The sequence below is a fragment of the Lepus europaeus genome, chromosome 19 (genome assembly GCF_033115175.1).
Source record: "Lepus europaeus isolate LE1 chromosome 19, mLepTim1.pri, whole genome shotgun sequence".
In the NCBI taxonomy this organism is placed as follows: domain Eukaryota; kingdom Metazoa; phylum Chordata; class Mammalia; order Lagomorpha; family Leporidae; genus Lepus; species Lepus europaeus.
In genome coordinates, this window is record NC_084845.1 from 5,586,932 (window position 1) to 5,604,465 (window position 17,534).

General features: G+C 57.2%; 2 protein-coding genes across 2 annotated transcripts; both read right to left on the minus strand.

The window, feature by feature from the left end:
- Positions 1-724: 724 nt before the first annotated feature.
- On the minus strand, positions 725-5,435 carry LOC133747569 (sialic acid-binding Ig-like lectin 11). Its single transcript, XM_062175899.1, is given in 6 exon segments — positions 725-836; positions 2,379-2,475; positions 2,561-2,836; positions 3,047-3,307; positions 4,166-4,408; positions 5,411-5,435. Coding segments are annotated over 6 exon segments (1,014 nt in total).
- Positions 5,436-10,047: 4,612 nt separating this feature from the next.
- Positions 10,048-17,264, minus strand: LOC133747571 (SIGLEC family-like protein 1). The gene is made up of 7 exons (XM_062175900.1): positions 17,210-17,264; positions 16,679-16,960; positions 16,410-16,515; positions 13,892-14,048; positions 12,500-12,533; positions 10,510-10,669; positions 10,048-10,162 (listed from the first exon to the last, which is right to left on the minus strand). The coding sequence occupies exons 1-7, from the start codon at positions 17,262-17,264 to the stop codon at positions 10,048-10,050; spliced, it is 909 nt and encodes a 302-aa protein (XP_062031884.1).
- Positions 17,265-17,534: the final 270 nt, after the last annotated feature.

The following is a 17,534-nucleotide window of genomic DNA, read 5'->3' on the forward strand; positions in this document are numbered from 1 at the left end:
GGCCCCCGTGCGGCTCCCGTGTGGCCCGAGGGGCAGTGAGCTGAGGAGCAGGTGTGTGTGTGGGGAGGGGGCTCCCGATCCGCAGGGACCCCGCAGAGGTAACTTTGGGGCTCCTTCCCCCACCCGGTGCAGACCCCTGGCCCTGCTCTCGGCAGAATGGGTCTGGCTTTGGTGCACGCGGCCCCCACACCTGCTCACCGGTGGGCTGGGGTCACAGCAGCCCCGGTCAGTGCTGCCCTGCTGGGGCTGCGGGAGACGCGGGCGCTGCGGATCCAGCCGCCCGCTATGGGCTGCGCCTGCGCGGACTCCAGTGCTGAGGCTCCCCCTCCCCCAGCCCTCGCCCCCAACACCTCTTCGTGGGACTGGGACTGAAGACGCGGGCGGCCAGGTTACCAGAGGTCTGTGTGGGACAGAGGAGGCGGCGGTGACCACGACACAGACACGCGCAGAGGGGCGCCGCGTGCAGGCCCCCAGGGGAAGCGGCCAGGGTCTGCTGCCACCTGACCCCCAGTAAGGCCCAGCCCGCTCCTCCATGCCTGCGGGAGAGCTCACGCAAGCGCAGACCCTCAGGGCTCTGTGGGGCTTCCAGGGCGGGGGTCTCCCTCCCCACCCAGTGCCCTTCGGGGCTCCCCGGGCACCTGCTGGCTGACCGCGGGGGCTACATCTGGCCCAGGGAACGCAGCTCCAGGCCAGGGACTCACCGCACGCCAGTGGGGTGTCGGCCTCAGACACCCCTGGGCCCGAGCGGCTGCCCCAGCACCCCGGGCTTCACGGGGGTCCCGGCCTCTCTGGTCTCCACGGCTTCGTTTTCTTTCCACGGTTGAAGCACCTTCCTCCTACGGCAATGAGTCCTGAGGTTAACGCTGTTTCCTGCCCTGCACTGGGGCCAGAGGCCCTCCCTGCACTTGCTGGACTGGTGTCCACGCACCGGCGGGACAGGGGCACAGCGCCCCCTACTGGCCGGTCTGCAGCCGCCTCTCCTCCGAGGCCCAGGGCTCCCAAGGTGCCCCCGCACTCAGCACGATGTCCCCGCCCTGTGGCCTGCTGGCCCCCTTTCTGCGGCTCCCCTTCAACCCAGGGATGGCTCCGTGTGCACACTCTGTGGGTCTGGACAGGTCTTCCTCGCCATCTCCCTCCTCTTGCTATTTCTCGCATGTCTGCTGCGTGGGCACCCCGTGGGTGCCACAGCCGGCCCCTCCCTCTCTGGTTCGGCCCACTCCAGGGGCTCTCTGCTATGGCCTGGGAAAGCAGAAGAAGATGGCCCAAGTCCTTGGGCCCCTGCACCCGCCTGGGAGACCTGGGAGGAGCTCTTGGCTCCTGGCTTTCGGATCGGCCCAACTCAGGCCATTGCAGCCATTTGGGGAGTGAACCAGTGGATGGAAGACCTCCTTCCCTCTGTCTCTCTGTCTCTCTGTCTCTCTGTCTCTCTCTCCCTCCCTCCCTCTCTACCTCCCTCCCTCCCTCCCTCTGCCTCTCAAATAAACGAATCATTTTTTAAAAAAACAAAGGATGCATAAGCTCTGTGTGCAACAAACGTAGAATCTGCAGTATTGTAAAGCCCACATGGAGTGTTTTATACAAAACTTGTGCCACGCAGAAAAGAAGCAACTGGAATCACGCACTGTGTATTTTCTGAGGCTTTTGGATGTCAGATAGAAATTTAGGAATGGATCGTTAGACAGTAGTCCTGTGTCTTTAAAAAAAAAAAAAAACCCAGAGGTCAAAGATCCTAATGGAAATTAGAACTATCTTCTCCTATCGCTGACGCATCACATCCGAGCCTGTGAGGTGCAGCCAAAGCACGTCCAGAGGGAAACGCGCAGCCTTGCCCACAAAGGGAGGAGGACGGCTGAAGGCAAGGACGCGAGGTGTTTCAGGGCGGCAGATGAAGCCAAATAAACTGGGAAAAAGTGGAAGGAAGAACAAGCAACACGACTAAGTAAATGCAGCAGGAGGAGGCTGGCTGGTGAGTTTGTGTTTTGTTGTTGCTGTTGGCTTTTAAATGCTTAATTTTAAAGTTTATTTTCATCTACTTGAAAGGCGGAGAGAGAGGGAGGAAGGGAGGGAGAGAGGGAGGGAGGGAGGGAGGGAGAGAGGGAGGGAGAGAGGGAGGGAGGGAGGGAGGGAGGGAGAGACAGGGAGGGAAGGAGAGAGGGAGACCGGGGGCTCTTCCGCGTGCTGGTTCACTCCCCACACACCTGCAGCAACCAGGGCTGGGCGGACTGCAGCCAGGAGCCCAGAACTCCACCCGGGGGCCCAGGCAATCAAACCACCTCGCGGGACGCATTAGCAAGGGGCTGGGCTGGAGGCGGCGGGCCGGACTCCGCGGGGGCGCGCAGCACCGCCCCCTGGCGGAGGAAGCCGGCCGCGGCACTCACGCGAGCAGCACGAGGCAGAAGCAGAGCAGGGCGGCCGCGAGGGCTCCGTACACGACGCCCTGGAGCAGCCCTCTCAGGAACACGTCCGGACGCTGTCCTGCAGGCGGCAGGAAGCGACACGGTGGTTCTTCTCCCGAGGGCCTGGGTCTCGGCTGGGATTCCCCGCGCCCAGTCCCCTGGGCACTCACCGGCCAGCAGGAACATGTGGGATGTGTGGGTTCCATACGGGTTCCTGCCCTCACAGTGGATCGTCCTCAGCACTTCCGGCTCCCCGACGAGGTGGACCGTGCTGTTGACCCAGGGGCCCAGCGCGCTGGAAGTCGCGGGCAGGCTGCTGTCGCCCGCGGGGGCGCCGCCCAGCCACCAGCGCACGGAGGGCGTGGGGACCCCGTGGAAGGCGCAGCGGCACCGCAGCGTCTTCTCCACGGTGCAGGAGGAGCTGAGCAGCCTGGCAGGTGCTAGGGCGGGTTGGGGGGGGGGTCAGCCAGGCTTCCCGGGCAATCAGAGAGGTCCCCCTGGGTCCCCTTTCTGGTCCGCTGCCTCTGCTCTCAGCCCTGGCCTCTCGGCCGCTGCAGAGGAAGGCGTGAGCGCTCCCCAGCCTTCTCCCCCTCGGGCTGGGGGTCTTTCTCCCGGGACCACCACGTTTCCCAGGCTCTGGCAGCACTCACAGACCACCTGGACCTCAACCTCGCCGCTCCTGGTCAGGTTATCCCAGGCCAAGTTCATGTGACATCGGCGGGGCCTGCCGCGGGCCCCCGGCCTTGGGGTGAAGTGTAGCACTGGGGCGTCGCTGGAGCCGGCGGGCCGATCCCCGGGCAGGGAGGCCGCTCGGGTTCCTTCACAGGTGCCTTCAATGGTGCAGGTCACAGTCCCCGGCTCCCTAACCACGAGGGGGTCGGGAACGTAGAGCTCTGGTTTGGGGGTCAGATCTGGAAGAGAGAGCGGGGGGCACTCTGTGGACAAAGGACCCTCGGGCACACCTCACAGCTATAAGGTCCTTACCTGTGCCCCCGACTAGAGCTCCTCGCGCTAGCCCCCATGGGTCTCCCTCCCTCCCACCCAGCTCCCCACGTGGGCTCTGCCCCTTCCCAGCCCCCTGTGGTCATCCCCCACACCCCCTAGTCTCCTATTGGGTGGACACTGCTTCTGGCCAAGTCACTTCCCCACGAGCTGCCATTTCTACGTAGAAAAATAAAGTACTCAGGACCAGTGCTGTGGCATAGTGTGTAACGCCGCCACCTGCAACACCAGCATCCCATTTGGGTGCCTGTTCTAGTCCCAGCTGCTCCACTTCTGATCCAGCTCCCTGCTAATGCACCTGGGAAAGCGGTAGAAGATGGCACACGTCATTGGGCCCCTGCCACCCACATGGGAGACCCGGATGAAGCTCCTGGCTCCTGGTTTTTGTCTGGCTCAGCACTGGCCATTGTAGCCATTTGGGAAGTGAACCAACAGATGGGAGCGCTCTCTCTCTCTCTCTCTCTCTCTCTCTCTTTCAAGAATAAATAAATATTTTTGAAAGATTTGAAAAATCAGGAAATACCCAGATGAGCCCATGACATGTGTTACGTTTGCAAACATCAAACGCCTAGGGTTTTGTTGACACTCGGTGCTCAGTGGGGAGGAACCCACACAATCAGCAGAAGCCCTTCCAGGTTTCTGCCCGTCTGAGCCACTGACCGCATGAGACCGGACATCACCTGCCAGGGACGGATCCGTGCGCGCCCTCGGGAAAGCAATTCCATGCTCTCCTGGATCTGTGTGGAGCAAGGATGCCCGGCTGTCACCTTGGGGGGTGGCACGGACCAGCAGGGTACAGTCTCGTTTCTCGGGATGCCCCATCCCCCGGAGTCTGGCCTCGGCACCGATGACGGCGGCAGGGGAGCTGGCGCTGCCACTGAGCCAGGAGCCCACGATCACGGAGCTGCCGGGCGATTCTCTGGGGAATTCCAATACACAGGGGGTTGTGGCGCACAGCCTCTCTGCTGCCGGAACCTTCTTAACGTCCAGCAAAACATGAGCAAGGAGCCCTGAGGGGGAGAGAGGCAGGTTGCCGAGCAGGCACACGCAGCATCCCACATGTATGCAGCAGCCCACCTGTGCACTGAAGGGGTTAACCTGACCTTGGCACCTGCCCAGCTCCTGGGAGGTGTGCTCTGAGCTCTGGCATGTCTTTGCTTACCCGGAGTGCCGGGCTGCCCTGGAAGTCTCTGCCAGCAGCGTGACTTGTGGTGGGGGTGTGACAGATACAGGGGCAAAATCACCAGACCTGGGCCGGCACTGTGGCTCAACAGGCTAATCCTCCACCTTGCGGCGCCAGCACACCGGGTTCTAGTCCCGGTCGGGGCACCGATCCTGTCCCGGTTGCCCCTCTTCCAGGCCAGCTCTCTGCTGTGGCCAGGGAGTGCAGTGGAGGATGGCCCAAGTACTTGGGCCCTGCACCCCATGGGAGACCAGGAGAAGCACCTGGCTCCTGCCATCCCATCGGATCAGCGTGGTGCGCTGGCCGCAGCGCGCCGGCCACGGCGGCCATTGGAGGGTGAACCAACGGCAAAAGGAAGACCTTTCTCTCTGTCTCTCTCACTGTCCACTCTGCCTGTCAAAAAAAAAAAAAAATCACCAGACCTGGACCTCACTTCCCACACTGTAGGCTGGCTCTCCAGGTCGCTGCACCCAGGGCCCTCAGCACACTTGCCTGTGGGTCACCATGTGGCGTCTCTTCTCTGTGATGCGACTCAATAACCCACCGCATGGGTGATGTCGCGGAGGGAGCAGGTGTGGCAGGGAGGCATCCAGACAGAAGCCAGAGCCAGAAGAGCTAGGCACTTAGCCAACAAATTTTTTGGTGACTATGGTGGAGGTGGGACAGGTGGCAGGTCACCTGCCAATCATAGATCACAAAACAACATCTACTACCTATTGTTTATCAAGCACTTCATTCTTTAGGTTCTCACGGCTTCACCGCCCTGCCCACCAGTCCCACCTGGCCCCACCCACCCCAGCCTCCTCCCACCTGTCTCTCCTCCACTTACCCAGCCCTAGCAGAGGCAGTGCCATGGATCTCAGGGCCCAGAGACGACTGGGGTGAATCCTGCTGCTGCTGCTGCTGCTCTCAGACCAGGGTGTCCTGGGTTGGGGGGAGGATCTGGAAGAGGTGAGAGGCGGGGCAGCAGAAATGGCATGGGGTCTTCCTAGGAAGAGGTCTGCTCTTACTTTTAAGGGGTCCTTGCTTTGCCAGTCACCATTTTGCAAATTCGGAGCCTCACGGGGCCTGGCCTTAAAGGACAAGGGTCGTCCCCGGATGAGTCCCAGTTGGTTCGAGGGAGCGTGCGCTCGAAGCTCTCTGTGGCTTGTCCCCTTCCCTACATGGTCCCAAGTCCATCTTTCCAAGCCAAAGAGAAATAGCAACCCTTCCCCCACACACTCCACCTACTCCTACTTGGGGGTGGGGCTGACTCAGGCCACACCCCCTTTCCAGATTGCCTTCTGACCTCCAGGCCCAATGCAACTTCCTCCTGGTTCTTCCCAGCCAAGACGGAAGCCTCCTCAGTGGCTCCGGGCAGCTCCCACCTGATACCGTCCTCTGCTTCTTCTATGACTTCACTAAATTTGCTCAGGGGGTCAAGGCTCTAGTTGGGCAGGGAGGACCATTTATTTCCCTGGCTCCCTCACACCTAGGGTGGCCCGGACGACAGTACTGGACAGACAGCCCCGTAGGGGCATGCTGTAAGATTATTATAGCGGACAGGTTAATTCAGCACTCTCTCTCTCTCTCTCTCTCTCTTTTTGGCAACCACAACTGAGTTCCAAAGCTTTTCTGCCTATAGTCCAAGCCAATACAAGCCCCAATCTCATTTTGAAAAACCGTTTCTGTAACAAAGAAAACTAGACTGGGAAAGAGCTGAAGGAAATGCTCATTTCCCCGCAGCAATAAATCAAAAGATACTGTTCTGTGCTACAAGATGCTTCAAGGAAGCCGAGTGGGCGCCCTGCGAAGCCAAGAGTGTTGGCACGAGGAGCATGGACCCTCGCCTCTGCAATACACAGTTCTGCATGAATATTCATGATGGTGAGTGTCTCATCCTAGTCTTTGTTGACACAAATCTGTCCTTGGAAGAACAATTTAAGCAAATGGTCTTGGGAGACTCCAAAGGTATCAGGCAGTATTCCAGATCCAAAGAAAACTTGTCTCCAAATAACATGCTGTCTTGATGGGTGGTCTGAGGTGCGGGCTTCTTGCTCTGGTGAGAAAAGTGCCAACATCTCTGTGTTCCTGCCTGGCACACCTGTCAGCTCCACAACCAGCGTGGCGTTGACTTATTTTTCTTGTCTGCCTGCATGGGTGAGGGCTTCTGCATGATGTTGAATCGAATTGCATCTGTTCATCCTTGCCTCGTTCCTAACCTTGGATGGATGTGTTCAGTCTGTCATCACTAAGCTTGTTGGTGTCTGTTGGTCTTGATAAATTTTGTGGAGTCTTTCTATCATCATGAGGGAGTTAGGTCCATCTTTTCTTGTAGTCCTATGTCTGGTCTTAAAATCAGAGTGATGTTAGCCTCATGAAACCAAGTATTGGTTCTCCTATTTTCTTCAAGGATTATGTAGAATAGGTGTTATGAACACTTATTCCTTATCCACCAGTGGAGTCACACAGGTCTTTAGTTTCAAACATGGAAACATGTAGCTCTAAGTGCAATTTTTGTAATAGATATAGGGCTATTCAGGAGTTATCTATTTCTTCTTGAATGAAACTTGGTTATTTCTATCTTTCAATGAGTTCTAAGTCAGTAAATTTGCTAGCATGAAGTTGCTTGTAGATTTCCTTATTGTCATTGAATATCTCTAGGATCCATCTTTCAATATGCTCAGTCATTCCTGACATATGTAATGTGTCTTCTCTTTTTCTTGATCGGTTTACTCAAGGTTGAAGGATTTTATTGAGTTTTTCTAAAGGACGAGGGTGCTTGTCAGTTGGGTTTCTGGTCAAACATTTCGGGGTCTGCGAGGGTGCTTCCAGAGTGACTGGCAGTGACTCAGAGAACAGAGGCAAGGAGATGTCCCCACACCAGTGTGGGTGGGCATCAGCCAAGGCTCAAACAGAGCACAAAAGTAGCGGAAAGGCAATCAGCCTCCCCCCTTGAGCTGGGGCAGTCGCCATCTCCTGGCCTTGGGCACTGAGGCTCTTCTGTCTCAGGCCACTGGACTTGGGTTGAACCACATTCCCGACTGTCCTGGTTTTCTGGCTTGCAGGAGGCAGACTGTGGGATAGCTTGGCCTCCACAAGCACATGAGCCAGTCAAAAATGGAAACACTTCCTAACTCCTCCTATGTTATGGGTTGATTTCTGTTCTTAACAAAAGATCTGTTGCCGCTCTAACCCACTGCACCAGCGAACAGGACCTTACTTGAAGCAGGGCCTTTGCAGACGTGAGCAGGTTCGGATTCGGCTGCTTCTCCCATTCGCACTCTGGGGTCTGTGACGTGGGAAGAGCTGTGTCTGTGCATTCTCGGCTCTGGGCTGTCTCTGCACCCTCGGTTCTGGGGGGAGGGACTATTTCATCTTCCTGAGCTTCCCCATTGGCAGACGGCTGTGGCCAGGAGGGGCTTTTCTCTCACTTTTGGCAGGCAGAGATGCCTACCCCTCAGGAGTCAGGCTTTCTCAGCATCCTCACCCCTCTGCACCTGTGTCCCTGGGTGTCTTTGGGCAGAGGCGTGTTTCCTGTCCCTTCCCCAGGATCAGGGAGCCCTGTGTGGGCCCTGGGTTTGGAAGTTTCCCCACCATCCCTGCAAAGGTGAACTCCTCCCTGTGTAGCTGTGGATCTCTGCCTGGGCCATGAGGTGCAAAGGTTTCCTCCCCTCCCTCCAGAGGCAGAAGCTTTTGTTGCTTTAGAAGTAGAGTACAGGAAACAGGACAGGTTTCATGCTGGGGTGCTTTCTCCAGCCCTCACCCTTGCCTCTCCTCCCCCGGTCTTTCTGGCCATCAGCTGGAGCTGGTAGGGACCAAGGGAAAAAGATGAGTGGGGAACACCTTTGTGTCTGGAGCTTCTGGCTCTCCTGCGCCATCATGGTAAGTCACATTTTGTCTTTAATAATTCATTGCAATTGAAGCTTTTTCTTCCCATCTTTAGGGATGATTCCCTCCTTTGTGCTGACAAAGGTGAGACAGCTCCCATGCTCCTTGTCTCCTTGGAGGGGCTGTTACTGTCTGGAAATTCCGTAAGCACCACTGCTTCACCAGCTTAGCTCTCTGAATAACAGAGTCATTATTTTATAGATAATCTGGCTTCTTGCCTTGTAGGGTGGAGGGATACTCTCTTGCGGCTTTCTGTATCCTAACTGGAAGCAGACTCCCCCTCCCTCTTGATTTAATTTGTCTCCCCAGTGTTTCTGATGCTATTTTACTTCTCAAAAATACTTTTACTTATTTGAAAATAGGAGAGGGAGAGGGGGAGGGAGATAGAGATCTTTCATCTGCTGGTTCACTCCCCAAATGCCTGCAACAGCCAGGGCTGGGTCAGGCTGAAGTCAGAAGTCAGGACTTCCATCCAGGTCTCCCACACAGTTGACAAGAACCCACGTCCTTGAGCCATCATCTGATGTCTCCCAGGGTGCACATTAGTAGAAAGCTGGGTCAGAGGTGGAGGCAAGGGGCTGGCACTGTGGTGCAGTGGGTTAACGCCCTGGCCTGAAGCACCAGCATCCCATGTGGATGCTGGTTCGAGGCCTGGCTGCTCCACTTCCGATCCAGCTCTCTGCTATGGCCTGTGAAAGCAGTAGAAGATGGCCCAAGTCCTTGGGCCCCTGTACCCGCATGGGAGACTTGGAAGAAGCTCCTGACTTCAGATCGGTGCAGGTCCGGCCATTGTGGCCCACTGGGGAGTGAACCAGCAGATGGAAGACCTCTCTCTCTACCCCCCCACCCCGTGTAACTCTTTCAAATAAATAAATCTTTAAAAAAAAAAGTGGAGGCAGGACTCAAACGCAGGCACTCCAATATAGGACGTGGGCATCCCGAGTGCCCCTATTTTTTTCTTGATTTTTGGGTGTTTCTATAGATTGTAGTCGCTCTAGATTTTGGCTGCAATTACTTAAAAACACGACTTACGATGTGTTAAACAAATAAGGACTTCGTTTCCTCACATTTCTCGCAGAATCAGGGCTGGCAGCCGCCTGGTGAGAGTTACATAAATTTGCTCTAATGGCTCACAGGATTCAAGAAAAAGTTGACTCACGCGATTGCTTATCACAAAGGAAATGCCGCAGAGCAGCCACGTGGAGAGAGACACGGGGCGAGGCGTGGGGAGGGGACACAGCGCTTCCACGCCCTCGCCCAGCGGCGGCCCGTGGGCTCAGCAGTCTGCAAGCTCTCGAAGTCTGTCCCATGAGGGTTTTATGGCGGCGCCATGAGCGGCACGGTTGGCTGAGTCACTGGCCCTCCGTGCTGAGGAGGTTCCGGGCTAGGCCCCTTCCTCCCCAGAAAACCACTGTTTCTCCTCAGAAACCGCTCCGATCAGCGTTTGTAGAGGCTTTTATGTGGCCCGCGTTTTAAAAAATCCAAGTCGCCACATCCCAGCCTGAAGTCCCAGCTGCTTCTAAACACAGCCAGGCCCGGCGACCCCTGGCAGCCTCCACTTGCTCACCTGTAGAATGGGAGCGTTTTCTGAGGCGCCTACAGCGGCCCCTCGGCCGCCAGCACGCCCAGGGCGGCCCAGTGTCGCTGCCTGCCAGGCCTCCGCGGCACCATTTCCGGGACGTCCTCCCGGATTTCCGCGCGGTGCCTCAGGCTGACGACGGCGAGAGATGCAGCGACCGCAGACCTTCCTTTCCCGGGCGACGAACTGGACTGATTTAACCTTGAGCCCGACGAGCTCCCACGCGGAACCCCCCGTGTGCACCACCACGGACCAAGCGTGACTGGCGTGGAGGAGAGCGGCCTGAGAACCGACTGGAGATCCTGAGGCGGCCTGAGCTTCCACGACTTCCCCCCAGCCGGAGGTAACACCCGGATGTGGGCCCTAAGCCCCGCCCCACAGGTGCACCACTGAGCATGCGCGAGTCTGTCGGGAGCCAATCAGGGCTTCACAATGTGCGCAGGGGCTGCTGGGAAGGGGAGGGGCCGTGGAGAACGAACGAGTCTCCCGCGCCTGAGCCGGGCCTCAGCAACCGTTTGTAGGGGGTGCCCTGCGCACTAGGGGGTTGGCCCCAGCCGCCAGGAGTAGGCGGTTCTAGACCCCTGCCCAGACTGACGCGGGCCGGTCCGCTGTGAAGGGACGCGCCTCCTCTCCCCCCATCTGCGGGGACAAGCAGGCGATGGGGCTCATTGGGAGCCATTGATCAAGAACAAAATGGCCAGTGCTACGCCCCCCCGGGAACAACCAGAAATAACCTGTGTACCCTCCTTTACTTCCTGTCCGGCAACCAAGGCCTTGTCACCAACGAAACACGTGGAGTCCTGGCTCCCCATTCCCAGTCCTCATCCCGTTTTCCATTGTCTCTCCTGCTCCCCCGGATCTCAGTCGGTTCCCAAGCCCCCCGCTCTCCCTCTCCCCAAGCTTGTGTTTCTCCTTCCCTCTCTCCCTCCCACACAGAGGATTTGTTTCTTCAATAAAAGCAAATTCCAAGCAGCTGCAAACCTCTGCTAGGTAAGATTCTCGTGAGCCCGCACGGGGGAAATAGCCCTCCACCAGTGCGGACAGGAAGCTGAATCTCACCCCAGAGTCCTCGGGGCCCTGCAAGTGTTAACCCCTGGGGGCTCACCCCCACTCTGAGCTCCAGCCTCTCTCTGCTGCTGAATTCACCCAAGGCTCCCATTTCTGAGGCTGGAATCTGCCGTCCCTCTCTCTCTGGCAAGCTCGTAGTAATCCTTGAGGTGTCGCACAGGAGTCACTTTCTCCAAGGGGCCTTCTCTGCTTCTGGAATCTGAACTGGGGTCCCCCCTTATTTTCACATACTACCCCGTCCTTTCTCTTCCTAGAATTTACCAGCATATTAAACTCCAGCTTTGTATCTCTTCGTTTTCCTGTGTACCTGTGGCGGCCACGGCTCCACAGACACAGGGTTGGGGTCTCCCTTGTTCTCTTCATTATACGGCCCAGGATGAGCTCATGTTCCCATGGAAGTTACGAACTGCATGTGCAACATCAGGAGGGGGTTGATGTAAACATCCCCTCTGAGCCCGGGGTAGCCGTCACACTGGTATTGATTCACAAACATAGCCCCGGGGAAGGGGTGACCCTCTCTCTGTGCCCTGAAAATGACAGCATTCAGCTCCAGAAGGGAGGCTGTCAGCTGTTCTGAGGACACCAGTACACAGCCATGGCCCATTCTAATGCTAGAATTTCAATCCCCGCATGCCTGCCTTACAGCCTGACCAAGAAATCTCGCAATAACCTCTTAACTAGGCCCTTTACTTCGTCTAAATGCATCTTTAATTCTCTTTCTCTACATAGCTGATCACTTCTTTGCTTCAAAACTTTCAGCAGATTAAAACTTATTCCTTCCCTCGATTGTTTGACAAACATTTGAGAGAACTTGTTCTATTTTAGCACCACTCTAGGTGTTAGTGATACAAGTAGAAAACAAGACAGGGAGAGGGAGGGTCTCTGCTCTTATGGAACAGAACCTTCTAAGCTCCAACAAGATCATGCTACAGTGCCTTATCTTGGCACCCAGGGTCCATCCTCGAAAGCTTTCTCCACCTTTTGCCTACTCCAAAGGCATACGGACACTAAGCATTGAAGTTGGCATTCAACACAATGAGATGGCTTCAAAGCGTGGGAACCGGGCACACACAGGAGGGGCGTAAACAGTGACTCCCCTGGGCCTGCTTCATAGTCTCATCTGTATTTTCCCTTCCTTTAATGCAAGGGTGGGACAATTTCTTCTGGCTGATTCAAGCAACACATGGCAGGTTTGCCTTGGCAGGCCCTAGGAGCAGGTCCAAGATGGAGCGTTGTCAATGGAGAACAAGGAGCAGCTGGGGGGTGGAGGACTTTGTGAACTGCGGAGCCTCGGGGAGATCCAGGTTCATTGCGAAACCCAGGGTTTCCGAGAGCTCTCCGAGTTTTGTCTGCTTTTGTGATCCCGGGGCCAATGAGGACTCCAGGCATGATGTAGCTTACACGGCTTAATCAGCTCCGGTTTATCTTGCTGTTCCTGGAAGAAGTACAGACAGGGGAAAACAAAGAATGTTGGAATAGGTCTAGAGCGAGGTGTCCAAACCTTAAACAGACACCCCTTTGACCACACATTAAAACGATGTGGGGGAGGCACTGTTTTGCCTTACTCAGAATCCCACAGTTGGCGCCTGCAACCCCGCCTTTTCCCTCTGGTCTTCCCTGTGCATCCCCGGTACCTGGCATTCCTTGGGTTTTTCATAGACTATGCAAGAAAGTCTCGCCTGGCTTCCCTGGGCAGTTCTGGTCCCTCTCTCTTCTGGGCCACTGTAACCCCCTGGCTCAGTCCCCTTATTGTGAGGTGCCCTTCCCACCACCCTGGATACTCTTCTGAGGGAATCTGACCCATTTTTGGGATCCCAGCATTGCCCAGCAGAGAGACAAGGAGGAGACATTTCAGGAACTCTCGGTGGAATCTAGCAGATGCCTGGTTTGCTCACAAAGGGACATCAGCTGCTAGCACAGAATGTTAGGAGGGAACGAGGCACTTCAAGTCCTGGAGAGTCATAAATGGCTAATATCAGGGAGGCCTAGAAGCCTCGGGCACCGTCCCTTCTGGGTCCTGCTGAGGCTGTGTGATAAACCAACAAGTAACCTGGGTTTGGCTCCATCGCCATCACTTAGGGCGGACTCGGGCCCTGACGCCCACACTGCTCTGCCTGCCAGACTCAGAGACCAAACCCTCTGTTCTCCACTCTGAAGCTGTTAGGGGGCCCCTCTCACAGCCCTCTTCTCAGTGTGGACCCAGGGTGCTGGTGCGCACGTGTGTGTGGAGGGTGTTGGTTCCAATTCCCCTTTATTTCTCTCTCTTTTTTTTTTTTTTGGACAGGCAGAGTGAACAGTGAGAGAGAGAGACAGAGAGAAAGGTCTTCCTTTTGCCGTTGGTTCACCCTCCAATGGCCGCCGCGGTAGCGCGCTGCAGCCAGCGCACTACGCTGATCCGATGGCAGGAGCCAGGTGCTTATCCTGGTCTCCCATGGGGTGCAGGGCCCAAGCACTTGGGCCATCCTCCACTGCACTCCCTGACCACAGCAGAGAGCTGGCCTGGAAGAGGGGCAACCGGGACAGGATCGGTGCCCTGACCGGGACTAGAACCTGGTGTGCCGGCGCCGCAAGGCAGAGGATTAGCCTATTGAGCCACGGCGCCGGCCACCCCTTTATTTCTCTTAATTTTCAACTCCCCTTCCCTCTGCAGGCCTCAGCTCCACCAATTATAATATAATCTGCAGGCAAAACTGGGGGGGAGGATCCTTTCCCCACAGCAATGTATGGGCCACTCCCCATGGTCTTATTCGTGTGCTCCTCATAGACTAGATTGCAGGTCCAACAGATACCCACCAACAGCTGGCTCTCAGATGGTGGGGCGACGGTGGATTTTCCCGTCTCCTTGGGCTTCACAGATCTCTGGAGTTCTTGGCCTGCTCTGACCTGGGGGCTCCCTTTTGCTTCGATTGCTGTGATTTTCTTCGTCTGGTTCATTCGCATATGTTTTGCTCTAAGGAGAGGAACTTCTGATCAGCTGCGGCTCACCACCTCCCTGAATCCCATGGCGGGCTCTGCTCTTGCTCAGCAGTTCCAGCTTTGAACCTCAGCAACACTGCCTGCTTGCTGTGTTGTCTGTGGAAATCCACACAGCCTCTGTGGGAATGGGTTTTGAGTCCTGTGTCGTAGGGAAACCCTGCCTGCTGGGCTGTGGGGGCTCGGCTGAGATCAGCTACAAGAGGGCCTTGCAAACCACAAAGATTGTTGCTGGTCATTAAGTCCTCTTGGTTACACCTGGAAAACAGCTCCTCAGTTTGCCTTGCCCCCTTCTCCTCCTTCTCTCTCTTGAGAGCTCGTGCCCCAGCGAAGGCCTGGCTCTTTCCTGCTCCCTGACACTGGCACCGGCTTCCTGTGTGGCCTCTGGCCTCCTACCTTCGCTGGTCCGTATGCCTCCCTACGCTCATGTTTTTCCTTCCCAGGTTAGCATTCCCTGTGGCTCCCAACTGAAGATTCAGCCTAAGCCTTCTGGATTGGCCAGAGGTTCTTCGGCCGGCTCTCTGGCCTGACCCACCGGAAAGTCTGGCTTTCTCTCTCCTCTCTCTCTCTCTCTCTTTTTTTTGACAGGCAGAGTGGATAGTGAGAGAGAGAGACAGAGAGAAAGGTCTTCCTTTGCCGTTGGTTCACCCTCCAATGGCCGCCGCGGCTGGCGCATCGCGCTGATCCGAAGCCAGGAGCCAGGTGCTTCTCCTGGTCTCCCATGCAGGTGCAGGGCCCAAGGACTTGGGCCATCCTCCACTGCCTTCCCGGGCCATAGCAGAGAGCTGGCCTAGAAGAGGGGCAACTGGGATAGAATCCGGCGCCCCAACTGGGACTAGAACCCGGTGTGCCAGTGCCGCAAGGCGGAGGATTAGCCTGTTAAGCCACAGTGCCGGCCATAGTCTGGCCTTCTCACTCCAGGCTTCCAGCCAACCTGTTCAGCCAGGATTCAAGAATCTTCATGGACTAACACCAACCTCACTCTCAGCCATTACCTCAATGTACCTGACATCACACAAAGACGGGAAATGCCTCAAATGTGGACTTCTGGTATATGCTACTTTCTGACCAATGAGAGCTCAGCTTTCCTGGCCCACCCCAGACAGCGTCACAGGGACTTCCCTGGCTTCTCCAGGGTCACAGGGGGCTCCTTGGCTCTCCTTTATAAAATGCCCGGCAAGCATGAGTCCCGATGGCTCTGAACTGTGATGACCACGTTGGAAGCCTCTTTCTCTTTTGAGACTCTGAGGTTCTTGCGGGGGGTGGGGGTGGGGGTGGGGGTGCAGTCCCTATGTCAGTACTACCGTGAGGATCTGCTGGGTAGCAGGCTTTGGGGGAGGCTTGTGGGTGGATTTTAACTCTGGTACTCATTTGCATGTGTCCCTCAAATGCTCCTGTGTGAGAAACCTCATTCCCAAAGCTATGCTAATGGTGCTCACGATTGGGACATTCGGGGAGCAAGCAGGATTGTAAGAAACCATGAGCGCGGGAAACTTTGATCGCATTAGTGCTTACATAAGGAGAGGAAGAGGCCCCTCGCCAGCACCAGCATCGCCCGTGATGCTCTCTGCCATGCTGTGAGGGGGCAGGAAGACCCAGGCAGGTGCTGGTGCCGTGCCCTGCCCCTCGCCAGCACCAGCATCGCCCGTGATGCTCTCTGCCATGCTGTGAGGTGGCAGGAAGACCCAGGCAGGTGCTGGTGCCGTGCCCTGCCCCTCGCCAGCACCAGCATCGCCCGTGATGCTCTCTGCCATGCTGTGAGGGGGCAGGAAGACCCAGGCAGGTGCTGGTGCCGTGCCCTGCCCCTCGCCAGCACCAGCATCGCCCGTGATGCTCTCTGCCATGCTGTGAGGGGGCAGGAAGACCCAGGCAGGTGCTGGTGCCGTGCCCTGCCCCTCGCCAGCACCAGCATCGCCCGTGATGCTCTCTGCCATGCTGTGAGGGGGCAGGAAGACCCAGGCAGGTGCTGGTGCCGTGCCCTGCCCCTCGCCAGCACCAGCATCGCCCGTGATGCTCTCTGCCATGCTGTGAGGGGGCAGGAAGACCCAGGCAGGTGCTGGTGCCGTGCCCTGCCCCTCGCCAGCACCAGCATCGCCCGTGATGCTCTCTGCCATGCTGTGAGGGGGCAGGAAGACCCAGGCAGGTGCTGGTGCCGTGCCCTGCCCCTCGCCAGCACCAGCATTGCCCGTGATGCTCTCTGCCATGCTGTGAGGGGGCAGGAAGACCCAGGCAGGTGCTGGTGCCGTGCTCTGCCCAGCCTCCACAGCCATGGGCCAGATCCTTTTCACAAACCGAATGCTTTGTTTTAGCATCAGAGAATGGACCGAGACGTACTCACAGGACCGGGAGGAGGCAGAGGAAGAGCAGTGTAACTGCGAGGGTTCCGTAGACAACGCCCTGGAGCAGCCCCTTCAGGAAGACCTGCGGAGCCAAACGGCTCTTTCCTGGAAGCAGGGAGCAGGTGAGGAAGGCTGCCCTCCCCAGACCCCTGATGTGGAGCCTCAACCCTGCCCCTTCCTCCTGCCCGAGCGCCAGTCCCCACCCCGCTTCTCATCCTCCTCACCCTGTGCCTGAGCCCCCGCCCCCACCCCCGCCCCGCACTCTCACCTGACATCAGTAGGATGCTCAGAGCATGGATCCCGTTGGGGTTCTTCCCCTCACAAACAAGGCTCGTGCCTGTTTCTGGCTCCTCGCGCAGGCTGATGGTGCTGTTAGCCCAGGGGCCTAGTGCACTGGAAGTCACTTGGGGGCCTCTGTCTGTGCCGCTCACACCCACGGGGGCGCCTCTCAGCCACCACTGCACGGAGGGCGTGGGGATCCCGTGGAAGGAGCAGCTGCACTGCAGCGTCGTCTCCAAGGAGCAAGAGGAGTTGACCAGCCTGGCAGGTGCTGGGGGGAGGGGGCGTGAGGAGTCAGCCAGGCACCCTGCCTCTGCGCCCCTGCTTCCTCCAGGGCCCAGCCTTCTCCTTGTGACTTACAAGGAGCCTCTGAAAGACTCTGTAAAGCCCACCAGACCCAGGGGCTCACAGACAAGTCTCCCTGCATCTTCCCCCCTTGGCCTGAACACGAAGACTCACCCTTCTCTGGCAGAACGTCCGGTGAGTTTGATGAGGGCTGATGCCGGCTGTGGTCCCTCACCTGCCCTAGGCTGGATGTCTAAGCCGAGCTCCCCCTCGGCTTCTCCTCCTTCCATCCACAACTTTCCCCGTTTTGTTGTGATCATTTGTGACACTTGTTGGGCCAGCCATTTCCTTTCTCTTTGCTTCCTAGCGTTGAAAACCAGCGTACTCACCAAACCTAGTGTCATTGCTATGAGAGTGAATCTGAGGCTGCAAGCCCAGTGATGCTAAAGTATTACTGATTCAATGGATAGACCGCCTTTGTCGACTTCCTTCTCCCCACCCCCAAGTGGCCATCCCAACCCACGACTGCTAGGGTGTTTTCTGGGGAATAACATTCGCAA